Source organism: Chelonoidis abingdonii, chromosome 13 (assembly GCF_003597395.2).
Source record: "Chelonoidis abingdonii isolate Lonesome George chromosome 13, CheloAbing_2.0, whole genome shotgun sequence".
Lineage (NCBI taxonomy): Eukaryota > Metazoa > Chordata > Testudines > Testudinidae > Chelonoidis > Chelonoidis abingdonii.
In genome coordinates this window covers 5,427,498-5,452,125 of record NC_133781.1, presented here as the reverse complement: position 1 = coordinate 5,452,125, position 24,628 = coordinate 5,427,498, and the positions used below count along the sequence as shown (strand labels likewise).

Below are 24,628 nucleotides of genomic sequence, written 5' to 3'. Positions count from 1 at the left end.
GTGCTGGTGCACCATTGGTCCAAAGTGATTTCAGCTCAGCAGCCTCTAGCTAGGTTCCTAATAGAATCAAAATTAGTTTTGCTATTCAGTGGGGGAGGGGGCAATGCAATTGGTGGCCATAGCTCACCCACTCTCAGTTCACTAGGTTTTAGCACCCATGTCCCTTGTCTAGCAATTGCTACTGAACTGATGGTGAAACTGTCATAAAGCAGTTTCATAGTTCCTCATTCACATAATCAGGGTAATACCACTTTATTCCTCCTGCCCCAATAACAAAGAAATTGGGGATTCCACAGCTGTGAAAGTAACCATTTTAGGCTGCCGTGGGCTATGCTAGGTGGAGTGGGTGTGCCTATGCAAACACAATCAGCCCCTGAAATTCTGTTCCACGCTCACCATAATTCACGATAAGATGTCAAGTTAGAGCTTATCCTGACCCTGCTCACACACACACAGAGTAATGTGAAGCAATGTAAACAGCACTGGAAAGACTTATGAATACCTTTTAAAACACAAGCTATTAGGCAGAAAATCTCCTATTGTTCCTTATCCAGACTTCTCTCCATTGTTTAATATGTGTAACAGTGACACATTTTCAACACAAAGTTTCTGTACTTGGCATGCTGGTCTTATTTCAGAAAGATTTTCTCCAGCTTTTTCTTCACTGTTAAAATGGAAGTGCCTCACTGCATTACTTCTGAATAGCTCCCACACCTTAGTTATCCAAAGATTAAAAAAGAAAAAAAATACACACACACACCCTTTTCAGCAGTGAGGAAAAGGGCCCAGTGGCAACACCCACCAAGACATTTAGATACTATGATACTGATTGCCAGAACACCTTACTTTTAAGTGCTTAGAAAGTAACAGGGTTAATTATGTGATCCACAAAACCTGAATTAGGCACTTAGGCTCCCTGTACAATGAAGGGGAAGAGATATGCACCTGAGAGTGTGATCCACAAAAGCCAGCATGCTAGGCAGGGAGCCGCCTAAACTACCCTATGGGAGATACAAACAGAGCATGTGTCCTAAGCCCTGCCTGCCTCTCAGCATTTGGTGCCTAATTCCCCACTGCAGATAGATGCCTAGGTCTGTCTAGCAATTCATTAATAGGAACCCCTCTCCTGGAGTCTGAGTCAGGCGGCTTAAGGACCAATTGTTCCTTGTGAGAATGAGCTAAGCAGGAGCCTAACTCCACCTAAAATGGTTAGCGGAGGAGAAGGCGGATAAGGTCCACCATAGAAACTACAGCTCACTGGTTAGCCCCTAGGATGTGGGAGATCCCTTTTCAATGCCTCTCTTTTCCTCTGCCTGATGAGAGACCCAGGCTCAATCCTCCATTTCCGAGGTGAGTACACTAACCATTGAATCAGAAGTTACAAAGGGTGGGGTGTCACCATGTTCTCCTCCTCTGAGGAGATTCTGAATGTGACCCAAATAGGCAGCATGGCTACAGGACTTGGCTACACAAGCAAAGCATTCACCTCCCCATCATTCCTTAGTTTGAAAGTCATACTGGGGCTTCGACAAGAGGCAGGCATCCAGCAGCCTAGAGTAAAGCATCAGGGCACATATGACTATGATTCCAAGATCATATAAGAATCATACCATGATCAGTCCCTGGAAAATCATGGAGCAGGTCCTCAAGAAATCAATTCTGATGCACTTAGAGGAGAGGAAAGTGATCAGGACCAGTCAGCATGGATTCACCAAGGGCAAGTTGTACTTGACTAACCTAACTGCTTTCTATGAGGTGATACCTGGCTCTGTGGAGGAGGGAAGCAGTGGACGTGTTATTCCTTGGCTTTAGCAGAGCTTTTGATACAGTCTCCCACAGTATTCTTGTCAGCAAGTTAAACTATGGGCTGGATAAATGGACCATAAAGTGAATAGAAAGCTGGTAAGATCGTTGGAGCCATTGATTGCTACCCATTGAGCCCATGTCTAGTTGGCAGCCGGTATCAAGTGAACTGCCTCAAAGGTCTGGGGCCGGTTTTGTTCAATATCTTCATTAATGATCTGGAGGATGGCATGGACTGCACCATCAGCAAGTTTGCAGATGACACTAAACTGGGAGGAGCGGTAGATACACTGGAGGGTAGGGATAGGATACAGAGGGACCGAGATGGGTAGGGGGAGTTCAACCACCACATGACAGACCTAAAAACAATATAAACTTTATTCAAATCTCATGATTTTTGATCTCCCAAAGTTGGCAATACAGCATTGATGGGCAAAGGTAGAGGTAGTAAATTGTGACAGGCATACTGTTGCCTGATGTTAAGGGGTTAATATTATTATAGGTGATGTGGGTAATAAGGTCACCAATTGATCTGATCAGAAGATAAGGTTTTTCATCCCAGAATCAGGCTACACAGAGTTTGCAAGGACCCTTGGAATGTACAACAAGGACACTCACATTGAGACCAAATGTAACCTTAAAGACTTGAGATAAATGAAATAGTAATCCCACGGTAATTAAATGGCAAAATAATCAGAGTTACAAAGGCAATAATATTGTTCTAGAGATACATATGATATTCTGCACTATAAAGCTTTCAATTAATATACTCACACCCTTCCTTATAACCTGGTGATAAGAGACCAAGGACAAGCCTAGTCTCTGGCATGCTAAAAGAGCTCAGATCCTGGTTCCTCAATTCCTGAGTGGGAAGAGCAGAGCTTAGGAGAAGCTGAAGAAGCTAACAGAGTTTTACTTAACTGACTAACTTAAAACTTACAATTCAAAACAGATTACAGACTAATAAACAAAAGAGTAATAAACTAAGCATGCAGAAGCCTCTTTGGCATGGTGGGTCACCCCTCTTATACAGCTTGAACACCCCAGTCCTCCTTCTATGTCTACACTTAGTTTCCTCACCCACAAATGTTGGGGTGCCTTACTCCATAGGCTGGAATGTTTGTACATATTAATGAGAGACACATATTAAAGGACGTTATTTCTGTCCTACCCAGTTATTTCAGTTATTTGCAAGTTCCAAGTTGTGGTGTACCTGTTAAGTTTAAAGAGGTAGCACTTAGGTAGCCCCCCATACCACCCTGCTTCAACACATTCTCTAGGCATCTATTGTGACAAAGCTCTGCCCTTGTCTCCATGGCCTGACAGATTTCACTAGCCTTAGAGGCTCACTGTGACCCTCCACTTAACCCTTCACTCTCTAGAGACAACGGTCACAGTCCATTGAGCCATTCTCATCATAAGCCAGCAAAGGATGTGAGGAGAAGCCATCCTCCCTTACATAGTCTCTGTTGTCACCCAGATTAATCAGGGGCAAAGGAGTGGAGCCCAGACCCACCCTCTACTCCCAGCACCAGCCCAGGGACCCTAATAGTATCAGCTATAGTAGCTGACTTTTAGGAACAGGACACATGGAATTCCCCAGACTACTTCCCCACAGCAGCCCACATTTCCTCAAGCTCCACTTCACCCTTACCTCAGGGCCTCTTTCCTTGTTCCTAATATGGTGTGTACAGCTCAGTCCCCCAACTGCTCACAGCTCCTAGCAGGTGCACCCACCTGACTGGCTGGGAAGCTTTTAAGTAGTTTCAGCCAGCCCCTCATTGGCTTCAGGTGTCCCAATCAACCTAGCATCCTCCCTGCCTTCTGGAAAGCTCTTAATTGGCCCCAGGTGTCTTAATTGACCTGTACCAGCTGCCATTTACTTATCCTGGTACCAGGGATTTGTTTAACCTGGGGCTAATATATCTATCTCCCACTACTTTTTTTTTTTCTATAGCCCCGGTGGGCCAGCTTGTACTCTGCCCTGGTCCCAAGGCCCGCCGGGGATGTCAGTTGGCGGCTCCTTCACAGGACCGTGAGCATGGGCGTGTACTTGGCGCGGTTCACCCCTGTCCCCAACACCTGCCCTTTCTGTGGCGAGACGGAGACCTTGGCGCACATTTATTTGGAGTGCACCAGGTTGCAGCCCCTGTTCCAGCTCCTCTTGAATATCTTCTTGCATTTCTGGTTGCACTTTTCCCCTCACCTTTTTATCTACACACTCCCCATCTGTAGCCCCACGAAGTCGCAGGATCTCCTTATCAACCTCCTCTTAGCCCTGGCCAAACTAGCCATCTACAACACCAGGGAGAGGAGGTTGGCCGATGGGGTTTCCTGTGACTGTGGGGCCTATTTCTGCTCCTCTGTCCATTCACACATCCGGGCGGAGTTCCTCTGGGCAGCATCCACTGGCTCCCTTGATGCCTTCGAGGAGCAGTGGGCATTGTCTGGGGTTCTCTGCTCGATGTCCCCATCGGATTCCCTTTGTTTAGCCCTATGACCTCACTCCCACTCCTGTTTTTTTTCATTAGTTGTCCCACGGAATTGCTTGGTGTCCTAGACCTGTGGATCCTCCCCTTAGGCTGGTGGGAGGTCCTTTAGAAGGGGGCGGGCTTCGCCCACCCACCCCTTGGATACCAATAGGACCAGGGATTTGTTTAACCTGGGGCTAATATATCTACCTCCTACTACTTTTTTTTTTCTATAGCCCTGGTGGGCCAGCTTATACTCTGCCCTGGTCCTGAGGCCTGCCGGGGTATCAGCTGGCTGCTTCTTCATGGGGCCATGAGCATGGGTGTGTACTTGGCGTGGTTTACCCGTCCCCAACACCTCCCCTTTTTGTGGCATGAAAGAGACCCTGGTGCACATTTATTTAGAGTGCGCTAGATTGCAGCCCTTGTTCCAGCTCCTCTTGAATCTTATGTTGCATTTTTGGTTGCACTTTTCCCCTCACCTGTTTATCTGCGCACTCCCGTCTGTGGCCCCACCAAGTCGCAGGATCTCCTTTTCAACCTCCTCTTGGCCCTGGCCAAACTAGCCATCTACAAAACCAGGGAGAGGAGGTTGGCCAATGGGATTTCCTGCGACTGTGGGGCCTATTTCTGCTCCATCTGTTCACGCATTCGGGCAGAGTTCCTCTGAGCGGTGTCCGCTGGCTCCCTTGATGCTTTCAAGGAGCAGTGGGTGTTGTCCGGGGTTCTCTGCTCGGTGTCCCTATCAGGTTCCCTTCGTTTAGCCCTGTGACCTCCCTCCCGATTCTGTTTTTTTCCATTAGTTGTCCCACGGACTTATTTGGTGTCACAGACCTGTGGATCCTCCCCTTAGGCTGGGGGAAGGTCCTTTAGAAGTGGGCGGGCTTCACCCGCCCACCTCCTGGATACCAATAGGACTACTTTTCTATAGCCATCTGGCCTTGCCCTGTCACACTATGTTACAGGTTGCAATCATATATGGACCTTATGCTTTAGCTCATCACCACCTATCTAGGGGAAAGGTCCCAAACATATGTACACTAACTTTGCTTAGCTCAACATACAGGGATGTGGCCTGTAGGTCCATATACAGCCAAAAATACTCTAATATAAATCTATAAACCTATTATAACCTGTTATAGTAAAACAAATAGTCAAACCCATAAGAAAATAAGAAACCCATAAGAAAATATATATAGGCAAGCAAGCGGGCTAGCCCTACGGGCTATAATACCCAGTAGTCATCACAACTTTCTACTCCTGATCTAGGAGATAGGGAAAGGCAGAGGATAGGGAAAGGTGAGAGGTACCAAACTGTGGTGGGAATGCCTCCATCCATCAGAATTTACCAGCCCTGGACTAAAGGATGGAGGAAGGCAGAGGTGGGAAAACTATGATAAATGAACCCCATCCATCACAGTATGGTATCTCTGGACCAGAAAGTGGGGAAAAGTGAAAGGTACCAGATTGTGGGGGAAATGCCTCCACCCATCACAACTTACTGCCCTTGGATTGTAGAATGGGGAAAAGCAGAAGCAGTAAATTGTGACAGGCGAGCAAAGGAGAGGATACACAGATGTTAATAACCGGTACCAGAGGCAAATTGTGCAGGCAAAGTTACACTGGCAGAGTGAGGAGCAGCAGGTAGCTCCATAGGGAAATGGAGGGAGAACTGGAGGATTTTTTCCTACAGCCCAGTGACGGGTTAAATTGACTCTACAAATCACCAGAAGAACCTGGTGGCATAGTAATGACAACTCTAAGGCCCAAACTAAGGGAGAAGACCTTGCAGCTCAGCTCAGGCCTAGTAGACAGTGAACATGATGTGGAGAAAAGAGAACACATCTTACAAACTGCTCCCTGGGTCAATCTCTTATCAGAGTGAATTCCACCCACAGTCAGTGTCGCTAGGAAACATGTCCCCTGCCTCTCTGTGTTCTGCGCAGCCTATGTAGGACAACGAACCCATCACTGCCATGTCCCAAGTCTCTACAGACATTTAATCCGGATGTCTCCTCTCTGTCCACTCATTGACATGGTGCCTTCTATGCATAATACCTCCTTAATGCTGAGAGGAGCTGTCTGCTCCTAGGGAAGGTGGTTCCCTGGAGAGGGAGGGTCTGGGGCAGCAGGCTGCAATGCAATCATTTTTATTTGATTAATTTTCATAAAGAAAGAAACAATAATCCTGTTTATTTATTTATTTGATTGATTAATGTGCATAAAGAAAGAAACAGAAATATAATAAAAATATAAAAAGGGAAATGACTGACAGCGTGACTGAGTTACCAAACACCACATGTCTCACAGGACAGCCAATAACATTATTCACTCACACAACTTCACAGCTTTTCAAAGTGGCCAAATTAGAGCAGGCAAAATCAGACACTATTACACACAGATAGAAGCAGAACATGCTGGGGGTAACCTGGCCCCACAATAGGAAATCTGGGCCCCAGGGCAGAACAGTCACTGCCTAGAAAGGGATGGCTGAGGTTGATGTTGCTACTTTTTATCCTTCCGATAACACATTAGCACCCACTATGCAAGTTATGGCATTGCCTCATCTAGTTAATTTTTTTTATCTTAATTTTTATTTAAAAAATACATCTCTCTCCCATCCGCCTTTTAAATCTCCGGGCCCCTGGACAACTGACCCTTTGTCCCGCTCCACCCGTGTCGGCGGGACTGGGGATGAGGATTCAATAACTAATAACAATAACAGACAGACACAGGCCAAACCCAATAGTGTCGCTGTCCCTAGGACCCAGGAGGCGCCGGGCGGAGCGATTCCCGGGGTCACCCAACCTAGCAGCAGGAAGTGAATTGCGGTGGCTGCAGTGACTCTGTCGCGGTGAAACCCACGTTCCTTGCGAGACCCCGGGGCTGCTGCCGCTGGGGACCCAGAGCCCTGGCTGCAGGCGGGGGAGGAACATTCCCGCTGCTCCCCGAGAGACTCTCCCAGTGCAGAGACCCCAGCCTGACCCGCCCTCCCTTACTGGGACCCAGAGCCCTGTTCCCAGGCAGAGCCCCACGTGGAGAGAAGGTGAGACCTGCCCCCCTCCCCACGGAGCGCTGCTGCCGGTGCGGCCAGTCTGCAGGGGCAGGGAATGCCCCAGGCTGCTCCCAGCTCGGCTGGCCGCGATTCCCTGCATTGGGCAGAGGAAGGGTTGCTGCCAGCCCCCATGGTTTGCAGTGAGTGGGAGGGATCGATTGGGGGTGGGGTCTGAAGAGGGGCAGGATGGGGATGTGGGGCTGCTGGCGGGAGGCGGAGGGAATACCCAGGAATCAGGGGGAAAATTCTGGGGCGCAGGGGAACAGAGCTGGAATAGAAGGAAACTCTGAGTGGTGGGATAAAGAGAAGGAAAAGGGGGGCTGTGGGGAGAGGGGCCGTGGGGAGGCTGCAAGGAGAATATGAGAGCAAGCAGAGACTAGCTGGGGAAGGGAGAGGGATGGTGAGAGATACAATGGCAGCTCCCCCAGCCCATGGGATAGGAGGCTGCCCCACCCAGCAGCCAGTAGAAAACCTTTTTCTCTAGACATGGTCAAACAATGGGTGGGGGTGGGGGTGGGGGCGGGGGCAGCAGACTTTCCCCTAAGGGCTCAGAATTTACAAGGCAACTATCCCACTCTTTGATCCTAATTTAGTCTTTGGGTTTTTTTGTTTTTTTTTTTAAACAATCTCATTGTTTCGGGGGGCTGACTCCTGAATGATAAATGTTTGGAGCTGACAGGACTGAACAAGGCCCTGCTCTGATTTCTGTGTCAAACTAGAGTCACTGCTAGCAAGAAAAGGCAGGGAATCCAACTGGTATTTGTTTTGGTTTGATTCAGGTTCAGTTCCATTCAATAGATTCGGTTTCTTTTCTGATTCAAGCCTTCCAAAGAAACAAAAATAGAAGTTCAGTTACTAGTTTAAATCCCTATTTCAATCTCAGTAGAGGTAAATCCATGAAAGAGAGCTGCAACTTAAAATGGAAACTCTTCTGATTATATATTTTGTAATTTTAACTTTGCATGGGGTTTCCTAGCATTTTTGCGTTGTCAGATATACATGATTATTTTTTCATAAGCAATGTGTTTGAGAAACCCCAAATTACATATTTAAACATTTGTTTTGTCATATTGGATCTCTGCAGTGAAAGGATACATTTGAGGTCTGGACATTTTCTTTTGATGCTCACTTGTACTGGCAGTTCCAGCAACACAATTTTTGCTATTTGATTTAGCATGGGCATGACATTTTTTGGATGTTCCCAGTAGTTTGGTATGTTCTCTTTTTTATGGAGATGTGGTCCATCTGCAAATGAATCAGGAATTGGCCCAATCCTTTTTGGGGCTTTCCTTCATCCAGATATTGCTTCCTTTTCGGAGATCTCACAAGAAGTTCCAATTCATCTTTCAATTTCAGACGTGTCTGACATTGATTCTGTGGCATCATTTGTGACTCAGACATTTCCATCTTCATCCATGTTATGGTGTAATTAAATTTTGCCTTGACTTTGTCCTGTGCTGACAGTGGGGATTGATATCTAGCATCAAGATATATGTATGAGAGAAACATATCTATCTGGGGTGGGGGGCTGGAGGCGTGTATCAGACAGTGCGCTGGGAGGCTGGGAGTGGGCCCTGCAGCTGTTTTCAGTGGGGAAGGGAGTTTGGAGCATAAACCCTGCCTCAAGTGGAGCAACTGGAGGGAGGAGCTGCCCCAGGAGCTGAGGATGGTGGAAGGAGACCTAAGGGGAGAAGGTTGGGGAGCCATTACCTTTGCCCTTGGACTTGAGCAGTTGTGAACTTCAGGGCCCTGAGAGCATCCCACCTCTTCTCTCCCCAGGGAGGCTTCTCCAAGGTGGCTCATCTACCTATGGCCTCTCTTCTGCCTACCATGGTGTGCAGGCAGTTCCCAAGCTTCCCCTCTCCTTCCCTGCTCTGGTGGTCTGTCCCCTTGCTCTTCTAAATCTCTTCTCACTGTCCTGGGACAGGCCATTCTGCATTCACCGGCCTATTGACTAGTTTGTTGTGTTCTCTTAAATGAAAATAAGATCCCTGTAGGTGTGGGTTTTTTTGTTTTCTGTTTTTTTTTTTAATAATGAGCTTAAAAAGTGCTGAATCTTTATTTTAACTGGTAACACTGCTTTTTGTTCAGTTCCATTGAGGTTGAGTTGGTAGAACAAATTTATGGTTGAAATTTGGTTCTAGTTAATGTACGAAGCACTGCTTTGAACTGGTTCTCCAATTCCACTATGAGTCATAGGATATCAGGGTTGGAATAGACCTCAAGAGGTCATCTAGTCCAACCTCCTGCTCAAAGCAGGACTAATCCCCAGACAGATTTTTGTCCCAGATCCCCCTCAAGGATTGAACTCACAACCCTAGGTTTAGCAGGCTGATGCTCAAACCACTGAGCTAGCCCTCCCCCTGAGTCCCAATGGACATATGAGATCAGCATTGGCCTGACTGTTCCTGGGGCTGCAGGGGCAGCACAGGGTGGCTCTGGTAATTGCTAAGGCCAAATAGGTCAGTGTCAGTCTCTCTTTGTGCTCAGGTTACCGGAACCCTAGAGCTAGCTGGGCTTCTTGGAGCAGATGCTGTTGCCTCCATTGTGATCTGGGAGCCCAGGCTGAGCAGCTACTGCTGCTGCCAAATGGAATCTATGCTGGAACACCTATCACTAAGGCCCCCTCTGTGCCCAGCCGAGGGGGGACTTTCTCCTGTGACTGGAACTATCACCCTGGAGCAGCCCAGGGCTTTGCTGGCATCATCTGCTGAGCCAGAGACTGCAGGTGATGAAATTGACCTCCAAGGGTGAGTGCAGGGGGCAGGCAGGAAAGTGACTGCACAAATGGCCCCTCGTCGCCCCATCTCTGCTCCCGGGTGTCTGTGAGTCCCAGAGCTGCTGCTTCCAACACACCCAGGCTCACACTCCTGTTAGCAGTGGCAGTAGCTACTGGAGAGGAAACACCCACAGGAGTGGCAGGACAGTAACCAGCTCTTCCATGCAGAAGGGAGTGTGGAGAGGCTGAAAGGGGCAGCAGGAGCAATAAGCAAGGAGAGAGGTTCCAACCCTGGTTCCAACCCAGCTTGACTTTCCTGGGAAGAAGGTGAGGAGCAGAGAGAGGAAAAGCCAGTTCTTGCCTCTGCCTAGTTCCCATGCTGCTGGGGGAATCTGCTACCCTCAGGGACAGTGTTGGGGGAAATCCCCCAAACTGGAGCTTTTGATTCTGCTCTTTTCTAGCATTTAACTCAGAGACTCTGTTCCTTGGAGGGTTTTTAAGTGTCTCGTGGATTTAGTCCTGGTGGGAGGAGTCAGATCTGTGCTGTATTAATGTACCTGAGGGTTTTCCCAGCATGGCGGAGTCTCATAGACTCATAGGTCAGAAGGGACCAATATGATCATCTAGTCTGACCTCCTGCACAAGGCAGGCCACAAAACCCTACCCATACACATTTATAAAACCCTAACCATGGATGAGTTATGAAATCTCTCAAAATTATGATCTGAAAGACCTCAAAGCTGCATGAGAATCCCCAGCTAGCACCCATGCTGCCCAGCTCGAGGAAGGCGAAAAAACCTCTCAGGCCTCTGCCAATTCCGCCCTGGAGGAAAATTCCTTCCGATTCCCAAATATGTGCGCCGCTAACCTAGCTTTTAAGAACATAGACCTTGGTGTGTTACAAACTCGACACTGCACAAGAAGGAATTCTGCAGAACTCATTGCCATCCCATTCCAACAATCCCCTCACAGACCATTGGCAAACTTATCTTGCTGATACCAAGTCAATTGCCCAATTAAACTTATCGCCTCTAACAATGCTCCAGCATATATCTATCAAGCTATCTTCAACAAGCCCAGATAAGTCTTTGCCCCCCGTACTTCCCTCAGGATAAGGCTCGTTACCACCGAACAGCTGGACTTCACTTTCCCCTAGATGGTAGAAGAACCGTTTGCGTTCTCTAATTTCAGTCTAACATTCCTAATCATCCAGTTTGTACCTAGATCGTCCATTGTGCCTACATTAGTACTAGACACTTAAGATAATCCTCTCCTCGACTACGTAATCCCCTGAATATAATTTATATTAGAGCAAGCATATTCCCCCGGAGTTCTTTTGCCAGGCTAAACAAGCCAAGCTCTTCGAGTCTCCTTTGCATAAGGCAGATTTTCCATTCTCGGATCATCCTAGGTACCGTTCTGAACCTGTTCTAGTTTGAATTTCATCCTTCTAAACATGGACACAGACTGCACACATATTTCCGGTGGGGCCACCAGCGCCGATATATAACGGCACTAACACCTCCTTCTCTGCTGGAAATTACCTCGCCTGATCGCATCCTAAACCGATTTGCTTTATTTAAGCCGATATCACATTGGTGCTCACCCAGTTCATCCCGCTATCAACCAATACCCAAGGTCCTTCCTCCTCCATCGAGCTTCCAACTTTGATGCGCCCCCTCCCCAAACGTATAATTTCTCAAATTATTATTAATCCCTAAGTGCATGACTTGCACTTTTCACTATTATAATTTCATCCTATTACTATTACTCCCGCGTTACAAGTGGTCGCATCTTCCTGAATAGTATCGCCGGTCCTTCTCTGTGTTAGCAACCCAGCTTTTGTGTCATCCGCAAACTTTATTAGCACATTCCCGCTCTTTGTGCAAGGTCAGTAACAAAAGGTTAAATAAGATCGGTCCCACCGATCCTTGAGGATCACTAGTAACCTCCTTCCAGCCTGTACAGTTTCACCCTTCAGTCGACCGTGGAGTCTCCCCTTTAACCAGTTCCTTATCCACCTTAACAACACTTAATATTATCCTATCTTTCCAATTTAACTTTAACAGTTCCCCCATGCGGCAAACCGTGTCAACGCCTTGCTGAATCGAGGTAAATTAATTCTACCGCCATTCTTTGTCTAGTAATCCGTCACCTTCTCAAAGAAGGAAGATCAGGTTGGTTTGGCACCGATCTACCTTTAGTAAAGTCCATTGCAATTCGTCCAATTACTTGACCTCATGTCATTAATACTTTCTCCCTTAAATTTTTTCCAAGACCTTATCACACTACAGAGGTCAAGCTAACAGTGCCTATTAATTACCCGGATCACTTTTATTCCCTTTCTTAAATAGGAACTACGTTACAATTCTCCAGTCGTTACGGACAACCCCGAGTTTACCGATTGCTTAAAAATTTCGCTACGGGCTCGCATTTCACGCCCCGCAGTTCCTTTAAATTCCTCGGATTGGAGATTGTCCGGCCTCCGATTTTGCTCCCATTAGCTGTTTCAAGTTGGCCTCTACCTCAGATGCGGTAATATCACCTCCATATCCAACATTCCCGTTTATCTCCCTCATCATCCCTAAACTCCTCACAGTCTTATAAGGCCGAGCAAAGTACTTATTTAGATTATTGGACCTGCCTGGTACCTACTCCCCCCCCTCCCCAAATTTTCCCCCCCCATTTTTTTTCCTCAGTGTTTTATATGCGGCCCCAGTTCTCTTTCTCTTTGTTTTCTTTCTTATTTATGTGGCTTGTTAAACCTTTTACTATTGGTTTGATTCCCTTTTGCAGGTCCAGTTCTATGCGCTTTTAGCCTTCCTCACTTTTATCCCTAAATGTCTGACTCCCTAAGTGCTCCCTTGTAATCCCCGATCTTTCTTTCCAGTGCCTGAAGCTTTCTGCTTTTTCCATCCCCTCTCTGAGTTGCTTGCTCTCCAGCTTGGCCTAAACTCCTTCCCATGTTTGTTCCCCTTCTTGGGAGCAGGCTTCCGACAGTTCGCGCGCGACTTAAAGTAATTCAGCCTCCTCCTGCTATCCCAATTCTCCTGTCCAATCCACTTCCCTAATAATTTCCTTAACTCTTTAAATTAGCCTCGAAAGTCGAAAACCCTAATCCAATCTACGTTTAGTTTATCCTTCATCTCTTTGACTTGAATCAGCTCATGATCACTCGAACCAAGTGTTAGTCCCTTACCACCATTTCTTTCGAGGTCCTCACGCTCACAAAACAATCCTAAATGGCATCCCCTTTGTAGTACTTCAACTACTTGATGAAGACATCATCCTCACATCCAGAAATTCTGGCCCCATTATTTTGAGCATCGTCTCAGTCTATATCCGGAGTTTGAAGTCTCAAATCAACATTCCCTTTGTGTTTACTTCATTAAGACATTAAGAGGTCTCTATCCATATCCAAATCAGATCCCGCGGTCTGTAGCACACCCCAGGCCACTATCTCAGGGGAAGCTCAGTTAGCTTTTTTACCCAGTAGTGATTTTTTACCCAGACAGACTCCGTCTTATCCATTCCATCACTTCTTATTTCATTACAGTTCACCTCATCATTGATGTACAAGGCTACTCCACCACCTTTGCCTTTCTTCCTGTCTTTTCTAAACAGCACATAGCCTTCAATACCCGTACTCCAGTCAGAGTGTCTGTCTGCAAGGAAAGAGCCTGAGGGGAATCGGGGTGTGAAATGGACTAACACTAATTCAAAAACCTCCCCAATTGCCCTTCTCATCCTGACAGGCTGCAGAACAACAACCCCGTTTTTCTCCATATCATCTCATATTCCTAGGGGCCAGGGAAGGGAAATGGCTGTGGTGGATCCAGCTCAGGTAGGGGATTTTGTGGGGAGCTGTTGGGGAGGGTTGTTTTAGAGGGGGAGGGGCAGGAAATACACAGGGTGAGGCAGGGAGAGGGACAGGGTGTGATAATCCTGCTGGGACACGCTCAGCCTAGGGCCGGGGGTAGGGGTGGGGCATGAAGAGTCCCCCATTTCTGAAACAGGAAACAACCCCCTGGACAGGGCTGGGAAAACAGGCCAGAGTGCTGGAGCCTGTACCCATTGGCAGAGATTGCAATGAAATACAAAGGGAAGGTGCTGGGATTCCTGTCCCCTGCACAGAGCTCTGTGTCAGCCTGTGCCCAGTAGCTGTGTGGCAAATGAGAAGACCCTGCCCTCCTCTGCTGGGAGGGACAAGGAGCCCTCACCTTCTCTCTGTTCCCTGCAGCCTCCTGGCCACTCTGAGCAGGGTGGGGTGGGATTTTCCTCTCGTCCTCCCAGAGCTGTCGTCTTATTGTGCTTCTTCCCCCATGAATAGTGGGATTGTGGCTGGGGCAGCAGGTACTGAGTGGGGAGCACCTGTTGTTTCAGATGCTGGTGACCTTTGAGGAGGTGGCTGTGTATTTCACCGAGGGGCAGGGGGCTCTGCTGGACCCTGGTCAGAGAGCCCTTTACAGGGATGTCATGCAGGCGAATTATGAGATTTTGACGTCACTGGGTAAGTATTTCTGTTCCCTCAGCTATTTGAAGCCATGGGGCCTGCATTTCTGCATCTGATCAGATTCTTCCCTGGTCAATTACCTTAGACGGGAATGGATCACATAGTCCACAGCTCCAGTGTGTGAGAAAGCTGTTCACCTCCATCCCCCTTGCAACAGGATAGGGGAGTCATGAACCTGATGGACATGTTAATTCATCCCCATCCCACCAGCTTTCACAGAGGCAGGAACAATGTGTTAACCTATCTGCATTAATTCTCACTCACACACAAGATCTCTATACACCTCCCTTCCTGGGACTAGCTCCATCTGTGGGGAGGGCTTTGGCCTCTGGGTGCTTAGACGTATGCAGGGTATAACACTAGAGCTCTGTGTGTGCCTCAGCAAGTCCCCCAGACCACACATCCTGAAAACTCCTAGTGAAGGTTTCACAGCTCCCCCTCCCCCAGACATCGGCCTCTCCCAAGGAGGCTCAATGATCATGTTCCCATCTGTTCAGACCCCACAGCCCCCCAGCAAATCATGGGCTCAGTTTAAATTCAATGTGTGTCCTTTGTGACAAATACTCCACTGATCCTCAGTGCACTCACATCATGCCTGATTTCGCCCCGGAGCAGGACTCCCCATTCCCAAACCTGACCTGATTGTCCTGTTGGAAGCAGGGGAAGAGCCGTGGGTCCCAGATCTCCCGGCCTCCGAGGAAAGGAAGTTCTCAAGAGGCACCTGCACAGGTGAGAAGTCTATACAACTATATGGCAAGTGAAGGAAAAAGCTGAAAATCCAAGCCCCCTCAGTTCTGCCTCATCTCACCCAGGTCAGGCCGTGGTGTGCAGCGCCGTGGTGTGCAGGTGTCATCATGGCAGATGCAGCTCGGATTCCCACCCATCTTATAGATTCATAGATTCATAGACTATAGGACTGGAAGGGACCTCGAGAGATCATCGAGTCCAGTCCCCTGCCCTCATGGCAGGAGCAAATACTGTCTAGACCATCCCTGATAGACATTTATCTAACCTACTCTTAAATATCTCCAGAGATGGAGATTCCACAACCTCCCTAGGCCCATTTACCAGTGTTAACACTCACTTGATCGTTTAGGAACTTATAGATTGCGCATAATGTTCCAACCTTTAAAACGCTACCCTTGCTGCAGTTTAAAGCCCGTTGCTTTCTTTGTTGCGTGTTCTATTTCAGAAGAGCTAATATATCACAGCTAGTGATAAATGTTTTGTGCTCCGCTCCATCTTTAGACTCACACAAACCATTATACGCTACCTGAAACTGCTATCATTACCATTTACAGACTCTTTCTACTTTCCAAAACAATACACAAAACCCAAGTCAAAATTTCTTACCCTTACCCAATAAGAGCTCTGTCTAAGACTTTTTAATCACTCTCTTTATATATGAAGCTCGTGCGGACCCTTGCTCTCAGTTTCTCAATCTTCTTGAATGCACAAATCTCGAGTGCGCCACGAACTTGCCGACTCACCACATCCACTCGCAGCTTGAGGCCTAACCAGCACGGGAGTTAGAAGCGCAGGAAAAGAAAATTTGTTGTGTCTGATAGCTTCTACCAACGTCACTACCTGTTTAATTTGCACATCCAGAAATCACGTCAGTGTGCTTTTTCCAACAGGCATTCACCACTGTTGATCACATATTTTAGCTGTGGTCCCCTATAACCCCTAGATCCCATTCTTGCTGTACTCCTTCCTAGATAGTCTCTTCCCATTCTGTATTGGTGTGAAAACTTGATTGTTCCTGCCTAGTGGATCACTATTGCACTATAGTCTTTAAAACTTCTTTCTTGTTTACTCAGACCTTCTCCAATTTGTTTTCCAGATCATTTGAATTAATGGACCTGATCCTCAAAGCATGCCAGTCCCTCCCATGGTTCATCATGGCAGACTTATAAGCGTTCTTTCTGTGCAACATCTAAGTCGTGTTTGAAGCGAAGAAAATATGAAAAGCTCGCTAGGTCCCTCAAAGGACCAACTCGCGGAACGTCCCCCACTTTGTTTTAGTGATTCTCCAGCAGGATTGGGAAACTGTGTCATTAAGTGCGTACTCTTCTGAGAGTACGGTCCATGCTCAGTTTTATCTTATGTAGCTCTCCCATCATAAATTTATTATTTGCCCTATGGTTTATTGTTCCGAAGTAACATGCTCCGTTAGCCATATCAATGCCTTTACTAAAGTCTAGGTTACAACATATACCACTCCACCACTTCTCTTTCCTTACACAGCAAGATCTTTTATTCCTGGTCCAGAGAAAATACGCGTGAGTTGTACATGATAGTGTCTTCTACAATCATCTGCTACCCTAATGCACCTTCACCCCCTTCCAGAGTGTTTGCAGATGATTTCCTTTAATATTACGTGCCATTATCTTCCCTGGCACAGAAGAGTTAAACTAATTGGTCTGTTTAGTTTCCTGAGATTGTTTTTAGTTTCCCTTAATTTATAGATGGGGTCACTTTTATGGCCCTTTGCCAGTCTTTGGAATCTCTCCCTCTCCATGATTCCAAAGATAACAGCTAGAGGCTCAAGATACCTTCCTCTATTAACTCCTTGAGTATATCTAGGAATGCATTCACATCAGGCCCACTGTGACTTGCCAGCAGCTAACTTTTCTAGTGGTTTTAACTATTCTTTTTTTATTGATTCTTATGTCTAAACCTGACCCCCCTCCCATAAGCATATCACTAATGTTAGGTCCGTCCTTCGGGCTCTTGTGACGAACCATGAACAAGAACAGTCATTAAGCACCTGTGCTTATTTCAGCGTATCCTGGTAACTGTTTTCTCCCTCTTCACATATGGAGCAGGGGCCTCCTGTCCTGTGGTCTCCTCATTGCCTCTATTGATTGATAATAAAGTCTTTCTTGTTCTCATTTATAATCCCATATAGCTTAGTTGATTGCTACTTTTCCCATTGTGATCTTGGCCTGCGTGATTCTTGAAACTGTGAGGTCTATATACCTCATGCGTTGTTTGTCGATCATCTGTCACCTGTTTCGCATTTTATATGACTCTTTTTTATTTTTTAGATCAATGCAATTTTTGGTCTTTCATGATGCGTGCGCTAAGGGCCCAAGTGGTCTTTTGCCACACATTTTTTCTATCTTTCCTATCCAGCTCGGGATAGCGTGCTTCTTGGGCCTTTAAAAAATAGTGGCCCTTTTGAAAACAAGCTGACCACGCTCTCGATCAGGTTTTTCCCACTCCGCGTGTCTTGCCCATGGAGCTACCTATCAGTCTCTCTGAGCTTACAATCCGGCACTTCCTTGAAATCGATTCTCTATTTTGCTGTACCCCTTCTACCCTTCCTTAGAATTGTAACTCTATGATTCATGATCCACTTTCACCCAAGCTCCTTACCTTCAATTCTCACCGCAGTTCTTCCGGTCATTTGGGTGTTAATAGATCAAGCTCCACATATAAGTGCTATCATGTATTCTTGAATCCCGCTAGCTCATAAGCCATCTGACGGAACACTTCTACAAATATAAAAATAGTCGCAATGCAGGGGACGCAGAACACCTAGTCTTTGCTTCTCGGATAGTCTGTGCTCCCACCTGGTGTTTATTTCTGTAGCGTATATGTCTTGTGATAGTTTGATAATCCAAAAACAGAAGAAAAGTATCTCTTCAGATCCCGCCACAGCCCTCTATCTCCCTACCCATTCTTGCTTTGGGATGCATATCTTGCCGTTAGTTGGGATATTAAGGAAATGCCTGTTACATCACATCTTCCGAGCTTAAAGAGATCTCTACTAGTAGGGAAGGATCTGTGCGTTTGCACTGCTTAAAGCACGAGCAATCAACCTCCATTCAGTTTACTTCCTTATTCTATATTCCTTATCACGCCAGAAACTGTCCCTCCTCCACAACTATCCCAGTCATTTACCTAATGTACCATCTCCGACCTCAGTACATAGTGTGTACATTATATTTTAAACTTATTAACGGCAACCCTCTACTCTCCCTTTTATCCCTGTGTCACACATATCGCCTGGAGACACAATATCTCATTTATAACGTCAATACACCACCCAACTTCCAATCACAGTGATTGTGCTATCTCAGTTATCCCACCGAAGTTTCAGTGATCCACGTCATAGCTGTATTAGTTATTTTACACTTTCTAGTTTCTTCCTACTTATTTCCCATACTTCTTGATTTGATATTAGGCATCTAAATTGTATGTTTGATCTTGTCCTCTCACATTTTGCCCCTGACCTCCTTTCTCTCTTGTCAATCATGCAGTGCCCCCGATCGCTTCCTCTTTTCTTCGCCCATCTCCCAGATCTCTCATTTTCCCCACTTACTGTGGGCTTTGCTCACCTGTCCCCGTCGAACCTAGTTTAAAGCCCTCCTCACTAGGTACCAGTCTGTGTGCAAATAGGGTCTTTTCCCCTCCTCGAAAGGTGAACGCCATCTCTGCCTAGCAGTCCTTCTTGAATAGCATCCCGTGGTCAAGGAAGCCAAAGCCCTCCTTTGGCGACCACCGTCTTCGCAGCCAGGCATTCACCCTCCATGATGCATCTGTCTCTGCCGGGCTCCTACCTTTGACAGGAAAAATCAAAGAGAATACCACCTGTGCTCCAACTCCTTCACCTGTACTCCCAAAGCCTGGTGTCCCTCTTGATCTGCTCAGTTGTCACACCTCACAGTATTCATTGTTGCCCACATGGATGAGTAGCATGAGGAGTAGTCAGAGGGGCGGATAATCCTCGACAATGCCTCTGTACGTTTGGATACAGGCCCCCGCAGGCAGCATACCTCCATCCCCCTCAGCAGATGCCCCCCTATTTTAACTGAGCAATCATTAGTTGCGGTAATGAATGTTGTAGCAGTGTTGAATAATAATGGAAGTTAATCTTATAATTGTGTTCGTATCCCGACACCACTGCCTATGTTTCCTATCGCGTGTGGCAGCAGGACTCCAGCCTTAGGGTCGAGGCTTCGCTTCTTTACTGATAGGGAGGACTTCCTTTCTCTCTTGTTCAGAAGACCATAACACGGTTACCTATACACGGGATGGGAGGGTGAGGGGCTGAGCACTTGGTGGGTCCGCTGCCAGAAGTGAACTAAGCTAGCCAGTGTCCACCCTAGCATTCTCCTCCACCGCAGTGGTTGTTCATGCAGTGCCGTGTGTACTGGGACAGCTACCTCAGCTGTCTCCACATGGACACTGTCCAGGAATTGCTCATGGATTTGGATGCTCCTCAACCTGGCCACCTCCTCCTGTAGCTTTCGCACCTGCTGCCTGAGAGATTCTACCAGTAGGCATCTTTCACATTGGATGCCCCCACTCAGCCTGGATATCAGTATGTGGAAATTGCAAATTACAGTCCCTGCAAAACCACACCAGGATCTAGGTAGAAGCATCCATGCTCAGGTCCTCTGTCTGGCTACAGGCGCAGGTGGAGGAGACAGAAGCAGTGCTGGCACAGGTGTTGCGGGTCTTCCTAACCATCGTAAGTCTCCCTCTGTCAAATTCCCTCTCAAACTCCCCTGTCTGCAGCTGCCTGTCCACTGACCTTGTTAGCTGTCAGGAGTTTTTTACATGATTTCACTTCCCTGTGAATGTTTGGATGGGATTTGGAAGCAGAATCCAAATTCTCAGGCTCCTCAACAGTTACTGAGTTGTGTTTTCCCTCTTTGCTATTCCCCTTTCTGTCCTTTGTACTGACCCAGGCAATGACTCCTGCCTATATTCTCTCTCTTCCCCATCAGGTGATGAGACAATGAGTGAGAACGAGGATGGGAATCTACTGCAAGTATGTCCTGAACAAATGGAACTGCAAGGGACATTATTGAAAAAAGGTGAAGGGAATTTTTCCCAGTGCTTGGAACAGAGAAAAGGCTGGAGTAATTGGCACATGGCAGATAGGAAGCTGGGAAACTGCCAAAGGAATAAAGTGTATGAATCTATTGGATGTGGGGGAGGAGGCAAGGATTCCAAAGAAACCACAGTTCAGCAGACAAGTGAGAACGAAAAGAACCCCTATAAATGCTTGGACTGTGGGAAAAGCTTCAGTCATCGCTCAAATCTGACTAGACATGGGAGAATCCACACTGGAGAGAGACTTTATAAATGCTTAGACTGTGGGAAAAGCTTCAGTCGGAGCTCAAATCTTATTAGCCATAGGATAATCCACACAGGAGAAAAACCCTATAAATGCTTGGACTGTGGGAAGAGCTTCAGTCAGCGCTCAGGCCTTATTAACCATGGCAGAATCCACACTGGAGAGAACCCCTATAAATGCTTGGATTGTGGGAAAAGCTTCAGTCATCGCTCAAATCTTATTAGACATGGGAAAATCCACATGGGAGAGAGACTTTATAAATGCTTGGACTGTGGGAAAAGCTTCAGTCGGAGCGCAAATCTTATTAGCCATAGAATGATCCACACTGGAGAGAAACCCTATAAATGCTTGGATTGTGGGAAGAACTTCAATCGGAGCTCAAATCTTATTAGCCATAGGATAATCCACACTGGAGAGAAACCCTTTAAATGTTTGGACTGTGGGAAGAGCTTCAGTCAGCGCTCAGGCCTCATTAGCCATGGCAGAATCCACATGGGTGAGAACCCCTATAAATGCTTAGACTGTGGGAAAAGCTTCAGTCGAAGCTCAAATCTTATTAGCCATAGGATAATCCACACTGGAGAGAAACCCTATAAATGCTTGGACTGTGGGAAGAGCTTCAGTCAGCGCTCAGGCCTTATTAACCATGGCAGAATCCACATGAGCAAGAACTCCTATAAACGCGACTGGGGGAAGAGCATCAATCAGTGCTCAGGCCTTATTAGCCATGAGAGAACCCACACAGAAGAGAGACCCTATAAATGCTTGGACTGTGGGAAAAGTTTCAGTCGGAGCTCAAATCTTACAGCTCATAGGAGACTGCACACGGGAGAGAGACCCTATACGTGTTTGGACTGTGGGAAAAGCTTCAGTCGGAAGGCACATCTTATTAGACATGGGAGACTCCACACCAGTGAGAAATCCTATAAATCCATGGTTCTCAAACTTTAACAACCCAAGGACACCCCTTTTGATTTAAAAATTTTCATGGACCCCCCGCCCCATGCCCACCACTCAGCCACAGGCCCCACCCCTGCTCCACCCCTTCTCCCAAGCCCCCACCTCAGCCCCTCCTTTTCCCTGCCTCTTTCTGCCCCCTCCCTCAAACGCTCCCCACCCCCACTCCTCCCTCTCCTGCCCAGTGCCTCCTGCACACTGCTGAACAGCTGTTTACGGGATTCAGGTGGTACTGGAAGGGAGGGGGAGGAGTTGATCAGCGGGGCCGGCGGCCCCTGACATGACTCGTTGACCCACTGGAGTACCCTTGTGGACCCTGGACCCCAGTTTGAGAAACCGTGCTACAAATGCCTATACTTCAGGAAGAGCTTCAATTATTGCTCAGGTCTTAATTAACCATGAGAGAAACCATACAGGAGAGAGATCCTATAAATGCTTGGACTGAGGTAAAAACTTCATTCAGTGCTCAGACCTTATTAACCATGGGAGAATCCACATGAGGGAGAGACCCTAAAAATGCCTGCAGTGTGAAAAAAGTTTCAGTGCACCATCAGCCCTTATTATGCATCAGAGAACCCACATGGGAGAAAATCCCTATAAATACTTGGATTGTGGGAAAAGTTTTAATCATTTTATGTCTGAGAACCCACACAGGAGATAAAACCTGTAAGCGCCTGCACTGTGAGAAAAGCTTCAGTGAGATCAAATCTTCTTATACATCAGACAATCCACACGAGAGAAATCCCATAAATGCTTAGATGATGGGAAAAGCTTCAGTCCTAGATCATACCTTACTAAACATTTCAGAATCCACATGGCACAGTATCTATAAATGCCTCGACTGTGGAAAAACTTAATTTGAAGATCAAACCTTACTTCACATCAGACAATCCACATGGGAGAGAAAATCCATAAATACTTGGACTGTGGAACTAGCTTCAATAACTTCAGCAAAAGAGTCATCTGAACTCCATCCAATAATTCACAGAAGAAAGACTTGAATGTGTGGGGAAGCTTCATTTCGTGCTCACACAGCATCAAGCGTCAGCAAATTCACAGAAGGAAGAGGCCTCTCAGATACCCTTAGCATGGAAAAAGGTTCAGTTGGAGCTAACACCACATTGGGCATCAGAGACTCCTCCACATAGGAGAGAAATTCTCTCAGTGCCATGACTAGGACTGGCCATAGTAAAAACTCCATTTCCTAATTCCCACATACAGTAGTGGCATTTGGCTTCCAGGTAACCAGCTGCCTATGTCTGGGGGCAGGTTCCAGCAGCCGCTGACCCTGAGCTGTTCCGGGACCCTCTTGCTTTGCCTGGTCTAAGAAAACCCCAGGCGGAGGCGGAGGAGAAGTCCTTATCAGCCCCTCCTCCCTGCTGCAGTCCTGGCTGCTGAACTGAAGGACCTTCCTGCCTCCTGTTCACCTGCTGTGGGAAGGGAGAGAGAAACTCCTCCAGAAGCTCCCTCTGCCTGAATTAAGTTACACCCTCTCCCTTCCCTTCCCCAACGTGATGCCCCTCCCATGGAGACTAGGAGAGTGATACTTAGGCCAGGCCCCGCATTCACTCTGGACACCTGTCCCCACCCCCATTTTCCTGCAGCCCCTGAGCTGGTTTTCCCCACTTACCTGAAACTGGTACTTGCAGAGTGAGTAACCCTGGGGCTGACAACTCTCTTCCCCTCCCTAAATCCCCAAAAGTGTTGGGTTCCAGGGAATCAATTGTGAAGGGACCAGGAGGGATGGGTTTTGGGGAGGAAACTGGGGGATTGAATGGTTGGGTCTGGTGGATGTGGGAAGCAGAAGGTGTTGGGTGCCAGGCAGATCATATGTTAGGGATCATGGGATAAGAGAGGAGAATACAAGGAAGAGAGGTGCTGCCTCTTATCACTCACCCCCTCTGCCCCTTTTCTCTGCCTCCTTTTGCATTTAGAAAGCACCAATAGCTTACTTTGACAGGATGTAGCACAGCTTTATTGAGGACTTAAGGAGACAAAAGATCTTTTGCCAGAAGAGTCCTTTTTTATTTTATTTAATCTTTCTTTTCCTTTTGTCATGAGATTTTTGTGTTGTGTGAACAATGAAAACTATCACTATCTCTCAGCACAAACACCCAGGGTGAGTGCTAGATTCATCTTCTGAGAGGCCGAGACTGAACAAGGCATGGAGTTGCTACCTGGTCTCTTCAGGGATGTGAGATAGAGTCAGGAGGGGGTGAGGGGAACAGAGTTGGGAAACTGCAGACTTTTCTCTTGAGAGCCAGACAGCTGAGGCTGAGAACTTTGAACTTGCTGCACCAACACCAGAGAGCGACAGGAATTGCCCTGTGAGTGCTGGTTGAAGTCATCCCTGAAATCTAAAGCATTACAAATGATGCCCCAGGAGGATTGATGAGGGGAGGATGCAGCATCTCCAGATTACTGAGAGGATGGGGCTGGGCAGAGACAAGAAGGAGAAACGTAAACAGGCCTGGGCCAGCCTTGAAGCCAGGTTAACCCCCATCATAGAGGCCCGAGGGAGACAAAGAGCATGACAGCCCAGCTGGTCACTCCCTCCCCATCTATCAGTGTATCCTGTGTGGGGATGACTGAGATGTAGTCTTCCCCACACTGTACCCCTCTAATCTCAGCTCCTTGGATTCCCTGCTCTCGGAGTGTTTGCTTTGTACCTGGGTCTCAGCATCTCTCCTGGATTCTCTGCACTTTTCTGCCAGTTTGTAAATGTTGCTCTACTGCTGGTGCATGAGGAATTTGGGTGCAACAATGTGCTGGCCTGGGGATGAAAAGTACCATGATGAGCTGGGTGGGGAAAGGAGTCTGTCTTTGTTTGTCCTTTGGAATAATAAAGTCGAATTTATTTTCTCACACTCTGTGTCCTTTGTTGTGCACCAAATTCAGAGGCAGGTTAATAGTAAAAGCAATGCAAACATGGTCTGGTACAGAAATGCACAGTGAGGTCACCCATAAAACCTTATCTCTACCCTGTCAGAGGCTCAGCTGCAGACAGTATACTCTC

General features: G+C 47.1%; 1 protein-coding gene and 1 long non-coding RNA gene across 3 annotated transcripts in view; one reads left to right on the top strand and one right to left on the bottom strand.

Annotated features, from left to right (window-relative positions):
* LOC142047690 (uncharacterized) overlaps nt 1-24,628 on the bottom strand; it is a 459,131-nt gene that overhangs the window by 191,961 nt on the left and 242,542 nt on the right. The gene's annotated exons all lie outside the window — the stretch shown is intronic.
* On the top strand, nt 7,063-24,479 carry LOC116815546 (uncharacterized). 2 transcript variants are annotated; one of them, XM_032763992.2, is made up of 5 exons: nt 7,063-7,320; nt 13,804-13,892; nt 14,432-14,558; nt 15,177-15,290; nt 20,303-24,479. In XM_032763992.2, exons 2-5 carry the CDS (start codon nt 13,869-13,871, stop codon nt 21,604-21,606), a joined length of 1,569 nt encoding a protein of 522 aa, XP_032619883.1. In that variant the 5' UTR covers nt 7,063-7,320; nt 13,804-13,868; the 3' UTR covers nt 21,607-24,479. The 2 variants fall into 2 exon arrangements, with proteins under 2 accessions (XP_032619883.1, XP_074928089.1); XM_075071988.1 differs by lacking the exon at nt 13,804-13,892 and having other exon boundaries at nt 7,096-7,320; nt 20,303-22,458.

What these genes read in the sequence shown, in the direction of transcription:
- LOC116815546 (XM_032763992.2), top strand. Translation starts at nt 13,869, where the DNA reads ATGGCTGTGGTGGATCCAGCTCAG. An exon ending in CTGTGGTGGATCCAGCTCAG is followed by an intron (nt 13,893 to 14,431) that starts GTAGGGGATTTT and finishes CTGTTGTTTCAG; the next exon opens with ATGCTGGTGACCTTTGAGGA. An exon ending in CTCAAGAGGCACCTGCACAG is followed by an intron (nt 15,291 to 20,302) that starts GTGAGAAGTCTA and finishes CTTCCCCATCAG; the next exon opens with GTGATGAGACAATGAGTGAG.